Raw genomic sequence first — 16060 nt, 5'->3', positions numbered from 1 at the left:
ACCCTCTGAGCCACCCAGGCGCCCCCTTGAGGGTCATTTTTAAATGAAGTCCCTGAAGATGAGCCCTGTGTCTGATTCACCGTGTCACCTGTTTCCCCACCATTAATAGCAGGACATGTATTTAGATAACTTTTAAAGCAAGTGAAACCCTGTGATAAAAGCTTTAAGACTGACTTTTAAAATTTTTTTAACATAAAAGAACTCTGCCTGTAAATTCTTTGGAGCTAAGCACTTTTTGGTCAATGGAATATGTCATTCCTACCATGAAGTTCTGTAAGAACGGGGTGTCAGTGGAAAAAGAACTCAATTCCATTGCTTTTGGCATTCGAGACCTCCAATGGCTGCACAGAACCTTAATGACCATCCCTTGGAACCTGTCTCAAGGTGCATATGTAAAGTGAGTGGTTTGCCTCAGGCCGCCCACCTGCTGCGGGGACAAGAGCCCAGGGCAGAACTCTTCTTCCCTTATGATGGTGAAGGGGATGGAATCCTTACTCTCTTCCTTTGCACTGCAGGCCATTTGGTGTGGACTGATCACTAATCTCTTCTACCAAGGGATGGGGCACCTTTGGAGAGACAATGGGAAGGCAAGAACCATCTTCAGGCTGTGCAGATGGTGTGGGAACCTTTCCTTTATGCATCTGTCCCACTAGTCATCATGACTCTTAGACCGGAACAATGACTCATCAGTAAAAAGCCCCTTTAATTTGTAGTGATAAGTCTGCTGGGATGCAATTTAATTTTTCTTTAGTTATGGTTGGGGTTTCATCCTGTTTCTTGGGGCTTTCTTCTATTTCACTGCTTTCAGGCATAAATGTCCTGTTCCTAACTTCTTTTACTGTGTCTGGTGAGACCTAACAGATTCTTCTTTGGTTTAGCAAACCCAAGGCCACAAAGTATCAGTTAAGTAGTTACATAGTTTAATTGCTTTTAAGTTTCAAGTGAGCGAGAAAATGCAGAAACCAACTAACTAAACTTAATCCTTCTTCAATTGCTGTTTTTCTTGACTTTGAACTCGTAGAGGCTGCCGTTCACAGCTCCAGTGTGGCCAGTCCCACTTAACGGCACTTTTTAAAAAATTTAGAGTCAAAATAGGGACTGCAGGGAAATCTTGCGCCGTTTTCATCTCTGTATTCTGGCAGCCAATTTCTGTGCATCGTCTAAGATGTCACTAGCCAGAGAACACGGTCCAAATAGCATGGAAAAGAAAATAACATATTTGTGTAGGTTGAAAAAATTCAAGTAAATTCTTTACTAGGACATAAGCGTAATAAGACCAGCTGGATGATTCTCCTACCTCTTTCCCCCTCCTCTCTTGCATAATCAGGATTAGTTTCTATTTGTTTTAAAGATTTCATTTAGAACAAAAAAAATTCAATTAATGAAATTTTTCTAAAAACAAAACAAAACAAAACAAAAAGGCCTGGGGGATGAGTGGAGAAACCCAGATGTGCCAACTCTGAAACCCACAGCTGTGCTTTCAGATCTTGAAATAAATCTGTTTCCAAAAATTGAGGTTTCTGTTGTTCACATTTAAATTTTGAATCATGCAAAACCATAAATGACATCTTTATGTTCCAAGTTCAGATCCTCTTTAGGATACTTGAACCTCAGACCTAGCACTTACAAGACTTGAGATATTCTTTTCAATCCTGACAGGCTAGTTCTATTGAGAGGTAGGGAGAAGTCAAAGGGAAACTGCACTGAGCAACAACAGAATATAATTGTATGAATGTTCTGAAGTCAACCAGCAGACCACATTCTACAAGAAAAAAAAAAATTGTGGAGTTTTAAGAATTTAATACACAATTCAGCATTAACACTAGGTCATGTTTAAAAGAAATTAATTCAGACCAAAAATATTTGGGCATTAGGAAAATCAAGAGTCTGGCTCAAAATGTAATACTAACAAAGTTGGTAGAATGTTCAGGATCCAGTCATGAGTAACCTGATGACTTTCTAAGTGGTGGCAGAAATGACATGGGAAGAAATATATAAGACCCATATCACAACAGCACCTTCTTTTGAACTGGCAGATTTTAAAGCTCATTTTTCCTTGCCTAAAAAAAGGTTTTGTTTTGTTTTAAATGATTTCTAGCACAGAATTACTTCCAGTTATTTCCTTGCATATATTCACATATATGAATGTTACATAGTATTACTATGTGTTCCATAGTATTAGCAAAGGTCAGGGTTAGCATAACTAATCAAAATTATTATCATAAAGAAGTTAAAGGAGAGAGGCTGTTTCTCATCCAGTTGCAGACCGAGGACTCATTTTAATGACTTTTCAGAAAGAGGCTGAGTGATAAATGGGCATCACACCAACCCCAAGATGAATGGTCAAACCGTTGAAGCTCTGATGTCCAATTTCCCCACATTAATTATAACCAAGGTCAGTCAAGGTCAAGTGAGGTGGCTGATTGTACTCCCAGAAGGAAAATTTGAGATCCAGTTTCTCACTTGCCTCAATTTACATCATCCAGACATTTTAGCCAAGGATCTGATGCTTCAAAGCTGGAACATTTTAGTTCAATTTGCTTTTTGAGTTGGCTGCTAGGGAGTTGGGCCAGATTTGTAGCCCATTTCTAACATGCATTTTGTGTGCCAAACTCACTCTTGGTTTAATATTGTTTTTCACTTCCCCTTTACCTAGGTTGTCTTACTTAATCCACGTAAATTTTATCATTGTGTGTGGCTCTTTAAGCCCTCTCTTAAGAACTTTTTGGGACGAGGCAATGAATAAAACACACTTTAGATACATTTCACTATATATCACAGGCTAATTCAAGTCAAAGACCTCAGAGATTTAAGAAGTGGTAATAGAGGGACATTTGATTGGCTTTGCCAGTAGAGCATGACTCTTGATCATAGGGTCATGAGTTTGAGACCCATGTGGATGTCGAGATTACTTAAAAAGTGGCAATAGAGTGAAACAGGTAAGGGAATTAAGAGGTGCAAACTTCCAGTGATAAAATAAGTAAGTCACAAGGATATAATGTACAGCATAGGGAATATAGCCAATAACTTTGTATAATGACATACAGTAACTAGACATTGTGGGGATTTTATAATGTTGAAAAAAAGTAGCATTTCTTAGCAAATTCATGTTGTCCCTAGGGCAAAATTCAACTTATAAAAATCAATTTGGAGAGTGAAAAGTAAATGAAAGATGGATCCAATCTGCCCAAATGAATGTTCCCAGAAGCTTCTAAAATTCTGGAAAGGTTCATCAAAAATGGAGTCACTCGGATTTAAAAAAAGAGTCTGACTGGAAAGGTGCTTGGTCATGGCACATTATGGCATACAGGATAACCAGAGGTGGATTCTTTATTTCACAAGTTTCAAGATACAGTACAAAACGAATCTGTACATCTCTCTATTAACAGGATTTGTTTACACAATTATATTACACTTCACCAGCCTTTATACCATATTTAATTAAATACAAAAAAAATTTACAAAAAAGTCTACCATGGTGTTCCTTCCAATGCCAGCTTATGGTCTTTTTAAACTTCTCCTAAATATTGATAGTGGTTATACCTCGATCACATCGACATTATGATTTCTTTTTCCAAATCAAAGAGACTACTGTCACCTTGGGTGTCATTCCAGACAGGAAGAACTGTGCATGTGACATGACTTCCTGGGCATGGCCAGGGTAGCCTTCTCATGCACACAAAATTGGGAGTTTTGCTTTTGCAAGTAGTCACTTGAAAACATAAATCATTTTTTACTTGGGCTATTTTAGATCTTCTTGAAATACCAAGTGAAAGGAGAACTTTAGCTTCAAGGACTACTACACATTTAAAAATCAGGTAGTGGCTCAGACAATACGGTGTTCAGAAACTTTGTATCTTCTTTTATACTGGAGAGCAATGACTGAGGAAAAAGATTTTCATGAAAACAGAAGTTTCTTTTGCTTATTTCTTGCATTCTTCTAGTCATAATATTGTGCAATACATATTAAATTCACTTCCAGAACAAATATTAGCTGTCACCGGGGCAAAAGTAGCCCACATGGCTCTTCTTGGCAGGTAAAGGGGCTGTTTATCTGACGCTGTTTGTTTTGAAATGTGCATGTGAAACATTAGTCCAAACCTCTGTAAAGGAAGTGTTCTGCGGATGGAGCTAGACGGTAATACACATGCTCCACACACAAAGGTTTGTGGTCTCCATTCACAGGCTTGCATGCATACATCCAAAATGCTGGTTTGAAGAACAAATAGAAGGAGCAAAAAAAGGAGGGTAAAACGAAGAAAAAAAAATCCTATACGAAATACTTAAGTTTCTTGGAGGCTACGGCAGCTCTTTAATTAAATAAAGCATCAGATCATGGTCAGATCATGGTAGGAGTTTCTAGAGCTTCCCAATGGTACGAACAGCTTAGCAGTAAAACTTTCACAAATTAACCTTATATGCACAAGGGTAACAAAACCTCAAGTGTATTAAGGTAAATGATTCCAAAGTTAATCTCATTCAAGTGCTAAAATAATGAATATTGGGGAAAAAAAGGCATTTACTTTTTCTGTGCCACTGAATATTAACCAAAAATAAGATAAGCCTTACTGTGAAAACAGAAACAAAAATTTCAAATACAGAAAGAAAACAAACAAAAAACCCAAACACCAATGCTACCTTTGTAACATAAAACAGAAGCAAATGGATGGTCTCAAGTCTCTGAAGGAGTTGACTAACCACAAACCAAACGCAGAGGAGAATATAAGCTAAGTACTACGGTAGTCACCTTCAAAGGCAGGAAGACAGGTAAAGGGGTCAGGAGACAGGCTGCCACAGAGAATGAAACTGCACTCAATCTGCTAACTCTAAATTCTAACATTAAAACTCCTGAATCCCGGAGTTAGTTTAATGTCACTGACATTAACTAGCTTTAGTTACTGTCATTTTATTCAAATGGATGCCATTTGATTAGGTAAGTATTGAGCATTATTTTAGGAGAAACACCAAACCCAGTTCCTACTTGCCTAGGTATTATGTCCCATGAACAGAGAAGAAAAAGGGAGCAAAGAGTTTTGAGACAGTTGTAAGGACTGAAGTCACAAAGCCACAGAATGAAGTTATTCTAAATACACTGTTCAAATTTCCTGGAGCAAATGACCCAGGTGGCAAGCAGGTAGTGGAAACAAGCCAGGAAGAGGCTATGGAGAGTATAAAAAGGACAGGGCAGGTAGTGGTAAACTAGCAGGAGGTTTGTTATTGCATGAAGAACATGACCGTGCCTTCCATTAGTTAGTGCACGCTGCTTTCGGAAATGTCTCTTCAAAGCATGAATGGAGGGAAGTAAAGCTAGAGATTAAAAAAATGTGGCTAAAGAAATCAGGTGAATGGATGGTAGGGGAGAGAAAGGGAAGTTCAGTCATCTTGGAGGCTTTTAAAACATTTAAATACATTAAGACAGTTCCTTTGAAACGAAACGTGGCTGCTCCCGTGAACTCTACTCATCTTTGAAGGGTGGGAGAAGAGGCAGTGGTGAAGACACCAACATATTGTACCAACTGCCCCCAAATCTCTCTCAGCCTAAGAGGTCAAACCCGTCTATTTAAGAGCTGCCCAGAGCAACAGGACCCTCTGGAGGCTCAAACCTCCTACCTCTCGGATGTGCTCCTATACATACGGTTCTGTGGCCACCTCTTCAAATTTGGAAGCAATTATGTGGGAGTAAAGTTTGCTTACCAGGTTTCTCATAATACTCTAAAACACACACAAAGAGCGTACGACTTCACATTGAAAGCCTTCATGTTCATTACAGACTCATTAAATCTAGTTCCAAGTACAACCCCGACTTCAAAAACCAAAGTCTTACAACTCTACAGGTAAACTCTTCAAGTTTTCTGGCAGATGAGGGATTATGGAAAAAAGAGTAGAAAGGTTACTATAAACAGACTGAGGTTAGGAGGCATAGAAAGCCTGCTCATGTACTAACGTAGTCTCAGAATAGACATAGGCTGGTGAATACCACCATCTGACAATAAAAAGAAATACAAATTCGGTGTAAGTTTAAATTTCTTCATTTGGAGGATATATGAGGTCCTTGATTTTCTTTGTTGTTGCTGGGCTCCACACTATTTGACCAGGCAATTTTCAAGTGTCATAGCCTTGATTTTCCTACAGTTACTGGTGGGAGGGTGGTACATAGGGTAGCTAAGGAAGTGGCTGACTTTCTACTATAATAGAAAACTGCAGAAGTAAAAATCAACCTGAACAGTATAAACAGGCTTTGGCTTTCCTCAACCACTGAGTTTAATGCATCTTAGATTCTCTGAGTTTCAGTTTTATAATGGTAGTCACTGTAGGCCACATCCTGGCAATCATGTTTCAAATCTAGAGAATTCAGGAGGGTGAGATCTGTTCTTTTGCAGTAAGAAATGCAAAGGAAAATGGAAAAAAATGCTTCGTCTTTCGGGCAAGTGTGTCTATCTTCTTGGTACCCCACCCAGAGTTCTTTAATATGGTTTTCTAATTTCTCCCACTTAGTCCATCCTCTGGCTTCTGGATCAAGGCTCTGTATACTCAAAACAAGCAAATTACATTGAGTAAGTGGGGCAAATTCACATGTTAGCTCAAGGAGTCAGTTCACAATGTTTTATATATTCCATTCCAGAGAAGTGAAGTTCACATAAAACTCTTTAACACGCCTTTTAGTCTCTGAAGGAGAGAAGTATGGTAGAAAGTATGACAATCACCAATAATAAGAAACCTCCCAGCCTTCCCTTTTAAAATGACCAATATGTTGAGTATGTATATTTGCATGTGGATTGGTAAAAGTTTCTCAGTTATTGCAGTTCTGAAACAGTCTGAAGACTTTTTTGTTTTTGTTTTTGTTTTTTACTTAAAAGGCAAGTTCTGTTTTCAGACTTTCAAACATGTTAAGGTTAAACTTGCAACTAACTGGTTTTTCCTTTTTACAGTGATCAGTTTTTAGTGTTGATGCATAAGACCTTAAAGGTGGTTGACAGAAGAACTTATGCACATTGAGAGAATGATCGAAAGGACCGAAAGACAGCTGGGTACAGCAGACATTGAGTGTCTCATATGTTTCCAGAAAAAAATGGGGGACCCACTGAGAGCTGTTATTCCGAACGGCACTGAAACAAACATTCAACTCAGTTTAGGTGAGAGTTACTTATCCCTGAAAATAAAGGCATCAGATTCTAAGCAGCTTTAGGAATTCAATGCTTCCTTGTGCCTCTTCCAGGAGGTGACCGCTGATCCGAAGTCCGGTATCAAATGCAAGTGTTCTCGGTAAACAACTTCCTTGGTTGTCGCTGCTCACGGCTGGACATGGCGGCTGTTACTGAGGCGGCTGCTGCTCTGGTGGCCCCTCCTGCTGTGCTGGCACCGGCCGGGGCCCTGGGGGCCTGGGCAGAGGCATGTCTTGGTGCTGCCTCTGCCTGTACGCTATAACTGTTCCCAAGAGCAACGCGATGATGGTCATGAGGTAAAGGTCCCACTCAGGTCCCAAAAGCTGGTCCATGTCAAGCTGGGTGAACATATCTCGAATCTTAATGAGAATAATATAAAAATCATTATGATCACTAAAATGGCAGAGAAGGAACTAGGGAAAAAGTTACATCACAAATTAGAGATGAATACAGAACTTATTAAAATCATTGGTTTTGGGAACATTTTACAAAGCAGTTTAAAAAAAATGACTTTAAAAGCCTTCAATTGAAACAAAAAATAACGTTGTCTCAGGAACTGAGTTTTTATTTTCTAATGGTAGGTAATACAAGTGTCTAACAGGGTTCCTTTCCATCAGTAATCCAACCCATTCATTTCCTACCATTTTTCACGGAAAAATATTTGCAAGGAATACTGGGGACAGGGAGAGCCAAGGGGGGAATGATCAGTATCCCGATACGCCCATCACCCAGCTGTTGCGATGGCATACCAGCTGAGAACCCTGTTCTAATGACAGCAGGGGACTTCACATCTTCTCTCATGTAAATGACGATGGTAGGAATTCCAGTATTTAATAGCTGAATGACTAATACTTTTTAGAGAGGATTTAACTAAGTCTTTAATACCTGAATTTGAACTTAAAGTTATGTTCTACATCTATGATACTTTGTTTTAGTGTCACTTAAGAGAAGTCATTACTGGTATTTTTGGACTGCTACCTACCTACAAAGGAAATAAACATGGGGTAAAATCCTTTAGATGAAATAAAGTTATATTTAAAAATGTCCCCATCATATATATTTGTAGGTGCAGGTGCTAAATTTTTCTGGAAAAAGATTATAAGAAACTATTAACCATTTTCTGGGGTGGGACCTGTGATAGGAGATTTTGTGTTTTCTGTATTGTCTGACTTTCTCATTCTTATCTTACTTATTACTCTTTTTTTTTTAGTTGGAATAGCTACATGGTAGGATTATGGAGCACTTTACTGTCTTCTTTATACTTCTGAATTTAAAAAAAAAACAAAGATCGAATACGGCATGACCAAATCCTAGACTATAATCAGCAGTTTCTTAGTCCTATAAACTGTGAAAGAAACGGGTCTGAAATAGACCTGAGAGAAACAGCAGGCTGCCCCACTGTTAGCTTTTCAATTAAAGAAACAAAGACTGTTTCCATTACTGGAGGGTACAGCACACCTGGTTATGAATTTGCCATTACAAATGTATAAGCAATTGGGAGGACGGAGTCTGACACCTCTGGCCCCCGGAGCACCGAGCAGGGAGGCCCTTGGCGGCACAGGACAGGGTTACAGAAAGGAGTAGCACAGATTCCAATTACATCTGTGTCACACAGGAGAAGCCTGTTCTGGAATTGAATACTGATGCTGTTATCAACCTGTCCTGAAAGATTTTAACAAAAGGTTAAAATATCCTCCTATCCTGGTCTGGAGTGAACTGAAGTTAAATAGCCCTTGATTCAGCATACATTTTAGGACTTTCAGAGTTAAATCCTGTACCATTATGAGGGAGCAGAGGTAAACCAAATGTAAAAGAGGAGAACCCCAGAGCACCTACCCAGAAATACAGGTAACTGAAGTCAGTGGGTTTTTTTTTGGTTTTTTTTTTTTTATATTTATTTTTATTTGTTTATTTACAGCATAACAGTGTTCATTGTTTTGGCATCACACCCAGTGCTCCATGCAGTACGTGCCCTCCCTATTACCCACCACCTGGTTCCTCAACCTCCCACCCCCCCCCACCCCCCTGCCGCCCCTTCATAACCCTCTGGTTGTTTTTCAGAGTCCATAGTCTCTCATGGTTCATCTCCCCTTCCAGTTTCCCTCAACTCCCTCTCCTCTCCATCTCCCCATGTCCTCCATGTTTTTTGTTATGCTCCACAAATAAGTGAGACCATATGATACTTGACTCTCTCTGCTTGAAGTCAGTGGTTTTGAAAGAAATGGGGAACCCACCTCTGATCTGGGTTCTACCATTAGCTTATTTAAGTAGTTCAAAGTAATTTTACAGAACAAAGTTCTAATGGTGTTTTAAACATATTTCACACTAGCAGAAGAACCTGAAGTACAACAGCCTGGGTACGTTCTCAGGTTCTACTTCTCTTTTTAAAACTTCTCTTTTAAGGGACTGGTCTGAGTCACTGCCAGGCAGTTATCTGACTGTTTACTGAATTTAGTTAACTACTCTTTCAGGTTGCCAAGGGTTGGTCTCAGTTTTCTCAAGACCAGAAGACACCTGCATCAATGAAAACTGCTTCAGCCACCCGGAGCCACCATCCATCAGTAATCCTGAAAATGTACTGCTCTGTGGCTGCCTTCACCCCATACCTGATGCAATATCCTGGACTTTGCCTGGGGGAAGAAGGGACGGCACAAGACACTGGCAGGACACTCCTCCCCTCTCCCTGAACTGTTTAGATACAAACCTCTGGAGCGAGCAGCTTACGTCATTTATATTTTAATTACAAGAGGCATGGAGGGTCACCTGAATGGCTCAGTCAAATGACCAACTCTTGATTTCGGCTCAGGTCATGATCTTCTGGTCTCGGGATGGAACCCAGCTCAGGCCCCATATTCAGCAGGGAGTCTGCCTGACGATTCCCTCTCCCTCTGCTCCTCCCCCCATTCATGCATCCTCTATCGCTCTCTCAAATAAATAAATCTTTTTTTTTTTTTAAGATTTTATTTATTTATTTGACAGACAGCAATCACAAGTAGTCAGAGAGGCAGGCAGAGAGAGAGGAGGAAGCAGATTCCCTGATGAGCAGAGAGCCCGATGCGGGACTCAATCCCAGGACCCTGGGATTATGACCTGACCTGAAGGCAGGCTTTAACCCACTGAGCCACCCAGGTGCCCTAAAATGAATAAATCTTAGAAAAAAAAAGAGAGACATGGAACACTTACATTTGTTTCCCGTATGTACTGCAAGAAATACACCACACCCAATTTGCAGAGTGCTAAGAAGACTGGTACTTGTGCGTCTGGGCTGGCTTCAGCTGCCATGTCATAAAAACGTTTTGCAAGGTGAATGTCCTAGAATATAGGCAATAAATCAGAATTCATCTCTTGTCAAAGTAAGTAAAAATATTATTTAGTTTATATATTTGGATAACAGTTTATATACTTAGAACATTTATTTTACCTTTCAAGTTTTCATTTTAAGATTTCCCGTACCTCAAGGAAAACCTCAACCTGTAACTGGGTAATACTTCTCTAATTATCTGCTTCATTTCAAAAAATTTAACTGAAAAATTTTAAGATTTTTATCTTCATGTTCATGTTTCTCCTGTCTCGTGTCCCACTTGCTGTGCAGATGTGCTGTCTATAGCTGCTTTCCTATGCATAACACAGGTCAGGCCCAAGATTTCCAGAGGTCACCTGTAAGTCTCAAGTTAATTTTTCTTACTTAAAACTTCAGTCAGTATAATCAGTTTCTGGTTTCAGTTGGAGCAGTGATCTTCAAACCTGGTAACATGCTCACAATTTTTCAGAGGTTGCTTGCATATATAGTGTTAAGGGATTCCCATTCTGCATTTCCCTGCCTTAGACATATTTCTGTAAAAGGCGAAACAAGTCATTATGAATTCTGGCCCAGACTGGAGTGTTCTGCATGCAGATAAAAGCCGAACCGCACAGTGGGATGCTGTGAAGTTTTCGTTTTATAACCTCACCTTTTCCATGCCCTTACTATTGTCAAAGAAGACCAAACTCCAAGGAAAGAATTCCATGAGGCATGGGAAAGAGAGGCTAAACATTAAAAAGAACTTTTCCCACATAGTTCAATACAAGCAGTTACTTTCAGCTGTTCCCTAAACTGTCGTTAGGGTGTGTCATTAGTTAAAAAGAAGGTTCTCTTCTGTTACTAACAGTAATAGTATAGTTACTTGGTTTTAAAAAAAAATATAACAAGTTTTTTTTTGGACTGCCAAATTTTTCAAGATCATGGACCAAACTTTATGTGGTAACATCGACTTTTGTGTGGGTGATTTAATAGAGTAATTAAATCTTATCAATTACATTCTGATTTACTCCATGTAACCAATCTTCACTTAACTCTTAATATTTTTCTAGCTGTAGTAGATGCTGGACTGAATAGTTTTTAGTAGTATGAGTGCTTCTTTCTCTAAAAAAAGGTGACCATAATGTCTTACAAAAATTAATGGAATCATTTTGATTTTTATACATGATTTATTATTCTTTAAAGTTGCATCCCAGAGTTCCCTCCCCCCAATTCTTATCTATGAAATTCTGTGCTTTTTATCATAATCTTTATTCACAAGAATTTATATAAGCTATACATTATATTACAAATTAAATTATGAGAATACACATTGATTAATTTTCTTGGCTTCTAATCTATTACAAAAACAGACTGTTAGAGTTCCATTACTTTAAGTCTGATTGCTTTAGGTAAATTATTATGAAGTGTATTCCATAAAAACCATAACTTATGTGCAATCTTTATATTAGTCGCCAAGCACATATTAATTTTATTTGAATTTTAAAAATGAAGTCAGGAAAATAGAATTTAAAAAATGAAAAAATGAAGTCAGACTTGCTGACAGAAGCAAAGTCTGGTCTGGCTGACTGGTCTGACAACTAAGAGAGGCTTCAGTAACTTGGTAACATGGCAGACTCTTCCTCAAGCTGAATGCACTCGGCCTGCAGTTCCAGAGTCTTGATAAAAACTAATATTTAAGTTTCTAACATTAATATAAATGTAAAATATAAAAATTTACATACTGGAATTTAAAAATTGAATATTCAAATGTGGTAAAATAAAAGGCACTTGATCAAAAAATAGTGCATTAGCAAAATGAAAATGAACAACTTGCTCTTAAGCATATTAGGTCAATCAAGTGTCTCTAAGTGACAGAGGGAGGAATAGAATTAGTTATTTGATAAATCTTGGTAAAGCCTTTTGGTACTCCACCTAGAAACTGAGAAAGTGAATGGTTCCAGTGACCAGGGAATAAGTACATCCTTTCCAAGTCTCTAGTTTCCAACTCTTTGCTTTCAACAAGATTGAAGGGGGACCTAACCAAGTTGTCAGTGATAGATCGCTGCAAATAATCTTAATGACAGATCACTCTGATTTCCGGCATATGTTACAGACTAAATGTTTGTGTCCCCCCTAAATTTCTATGTGGAACCTCTACTCCCTTATGTGATGGTTGGGATTAGGAGGTGAGTCTCTGACACATTGTCAAGATTAGATGAGGTAATGAGGGCAGAACTCTCATAAATGGGATTAGCATCCTTCAAAGAGTCTTTTAAGTGCTTGCTGCTGCTTTCCGGCTCTCTCCTCAGATAAGGACAAAAGCCAGAAGATACCGGTTTCTGGCCCAAGAAGCAGCGCCTCAGGCACCAAATCTGCTGCCACCCCACACTGCAACTTCTCAGCCCCCAAAACTGTGAGAAATCCTGTTATTTAAGCCCCCTGAAAAAAGACAGCATGTAACTCTAAAGCAGTTTAAAGAATTAAGTGACCTTGCTATAAGATTCCTCCCATTTGTATATACTTGTTTATGTGAACAAGATTCTAGGCATATATTTATAAAAATGAAAAATGAAATTCATGCTAAATTTACTCAATAATCTTTACACTAATTTTTAAAAGAGGCTCCATTCATCTCATCAAAAGATACAAGTTCAGTAATTACCACAAAATTAAAATTTTTGTGAAATTTATAGTATTATGTTGATTTATTCAATACTGTTTTGATAACTAACCAACTATGACTAATAATATCTCATGAATTTTTCTTAACACTTAAGCCTATGATGATCATAGGAAATAAAATTTAAAATTTGAGTTCAACATACTTTGTTTCAGATTAAGTATGATCAAGTGATCAGTAAAATATGAATTCAGGAAGAAAAGGAAAAGATACCATTTTCATTTAATAAGTTTGCTGTGTATTTTTAAAAAATTAATAATGAAGATATTAAAATTTTGGTATTTAGAGTAATTCATTCATTTTTTTTAAAAAGTGTTGGTGCTTCATATAGCTAGAATTTAGATCCTTTGGAGTTTATGATGAAAATTTTTAATGCCAAATTAAAAATGTGCAGGAGAACACACAGTTTTTCAAAATCCTCTAAAGGGCATAAAGACAAGAACGTAAGAATGGTTCTAAAGAATGTTAGACTATATTAGAAAGGCACAAGACTCAGAAATACATTAATCAGTAGCAAATGTCTTAATTTATTCCAAAATAATGAGAAACAATAGGACGTGGTTGAATATGGATAGATGGTCACTCAAATAAGGAGTTACCGATGGAGGCTGCACTGTATTTCGGTTTTAATCAGTCTGTTTTTGGCTTACTGTCCTAAACATAGCAGTGTGTGTTTGATGACAAGAGAAATATTATAAAACTGTCTCATAACTTAGAACCTAAAATCTGAGCACATTCCAAAGAAAGCCTATTTTCTACAAAAATGCAGACGATTCCCCCAAATCACAATTACACCATTCAAACATTTGTTTTGAAGCCACACTCACCTGCTTAATGCCTAGTCCTTTCTCATGCATATATCCCAGATTAAACATAGCTTGTGCACTGTGTTGCTGCTCCGATGCTAGACGATAATGAATAAATGCAGTCTCGTAGTCTACGTCAGTGCCAAAGCCATAGAAATGGTAGTCTCCAAGCTTAATTCTAGCCACCGTATAGCCTTAAACAAAAATTAAATGCAGAAGTGCCAATAAATAAAGTGCATTTTAAATAGACAAAGTGTTATTTCTCCTCCTATTAACATGTTTACATAAAATAGACTTTTAATTTTTAGCACATAAATTTACAACTAATCCTTTAGCCAAGCTATAAATTCAATAAAGACTTAAACTAGAAAGAAGGCTTTTTAATAGTCAGCGAGAGGTAAAACAAGCTGGGTGGTAATCCCTATTTCATCATACTCTTCAGGTGAGCATGTTCTTGTCTATCATGCCATTTACACTGTAAAGTAGTTCAACTGGGGAGGCTCAGAGCCCGCGGGGTCGTGCGGATGGGGAGGACGCGGACTCCCCAGAAGAGGGGATGGCAGAAACGCCGAGAGATGATCAGGAGCAATTTGAGTGCCAGGAATTGCTCGAGTGGCAAGTGCAGGTAGGGGCCCCCCGGGAGGAAGAGGCCTCGGGCCGGTGGCGGAGGCCGAGGCAATAGCTGCCCGCTGGATGCTCGATTTCCTCTGCCTCTCTCTTTGCCGGGTCTTCTGCGACGGTCGCTCCGAGGACTTCCGCCGGACCCGCAACAGTGCCGAAGCTATTATTCATGGACTGTCCAGTCTAACAGCTTATCAATTGAGAACTGTATACATATGTCAGTTTTTGACAAGAATTGCCTCAGGAAAAGCCCTTGATGCACAGTTTGAAACTGATGAACGAATTACACTCTTGGAATCAGCCCTGATGATTTGGGCTTCAACTGAAAAAGAACATGACAAGCTTCATGAAGAAATAGAGAATTTAGTTAAAATCCAGGCTATAGCTGTTTGTATGGAAAATGGCAATTTTAAAGAAGTAGAAGAAGTCTTTGAAAGAATATTTGATGACCCAAATTCTTATGAGCCTTTAAAAAGGAAATTGCATAAGATAATCTCTCAGAGAGATATATTCCACTCAATTTTTCAGAACTTCAGCTACAACAACATGATGGAGAAAATTAAGAGTTAGTGAATTCTGTGATAAATGAAAAATCATCAGCCTTTCTTATGAAGGCAGCAGCAAAAGTAGTGGAAAGTAGAAGGGCAAGAACAACTCAAGATAAACCTAATGGTAACAATGTTGAAGTGAAACCGAAGCTAATTTGGATGTAGGAAAAAGTGTTAGTGACAAACAGTCTGCAACTGACTTCTCAGGGGGTAAAGTGTCCTTATTGAGGTGTCACAAGAAGCTCATTCTATCTAAGTCAAAACGCGGAAGCCAACAATAGGATTTTAGAAGGGAAGAAGAAAGAATGGAAATTCTTCAAAGTGAAAGGATGAAAAGACTCAGGAGACAAGCTGCTGAAAATAAGAGAAGACATGTTTTGAAGAGTCAGCCAGGAACTTCTAAAAAACCACAATCTAGGAAAAAACAGGCATGGCTTTGGGAAGAAGATAAGAATCTGAGATCCGGGGTGAGGAAATTCGGAGAGGGAAACTGGTCTAAAATATTATTACATTATAAGTTCAACAACTGAACAGGCGTCATGTTGAAAGACAGATGGAGGACTATGAAGAAGCTAAAACTGATTTGCTCAGACAGTGAAGACTAAATGTGTTTGTAAAAGCTTGATAAAAGGACAGTTAAATATTTTGGTCACTGCCTTTTGTTTGAGAGTCGGTGGTCATTGATGTATCTTAAAATTTTTGTCTAAAGCATTACAGTATCATTATAGTATCACTTTGACTAATACAAAGATTTATGCTCTAAGAGTAAGGTGATATGCCATCATTGCATTCTTTTAAGAATCTTTTTCCTTTGATAAAATATAAATTTGTGGAACCCTGGTGCTTTCAGTAACCCTGTCCTCAAATCCTATTCCAATTAAAAGAAAGTTGAAAAAATATATTTATTCCCATTAACCTATTCTGTGTTTGTAGGCTGACTTCATCTTTGTAACACATATTCA

At 38.3% G+C, this 16060-nt stretch overlaps 1 protein-coding gene across 1 annotated transcript in view; it reads right to left on the bottom strand.

The window, feature by feature from the left end:
- Positions 1-3312: 3312 nt before the first annotated feature.
- Positions 3313-16060, bottom strand: part of SEL1L (SEL1L adaptor subunit of ERAD E3 ubiquitin ligase) — a 58619-nt gene continuing 45871 nt past the window's right edge. Inside the window, exons 19-21 of the mRNA XM_046008051.1 lie at positions 13951-14123; positions 10347-10475; positions 3313-7522 (exon numbers count right to left, since the gene is read on the bottom strand). Of these exons, the coding sequence (XP_045864007.1) occupies positions 7313-7522; positions 10347-10475; positions 13951-14123 (512 nt within the window). The 3' untranslated portion in view covers positions 3313-7312. The remainder of the gene's footprint in view (positions 7523-10346; positions 10476-13950; positions 14124-16060) is intronic.

This window comes from Meles meles, chromosome 6 (genome assembly GCF_922984935.1).
Source record: "Meles meles chromosome 6, mMelMel3.1 paternal haplotype, whole genome shotgun sequence".
NCBI lineage: Eukaryota > Metazoa > Chordata > Mammalia > Carnivora > Mustelidae > Meles > Meles meles.
The sequence above is the reverse complement of the archived record's forward strand: the minus strand, read 5'-3'. Positions and strand labels throughout refer to the sequence as shown.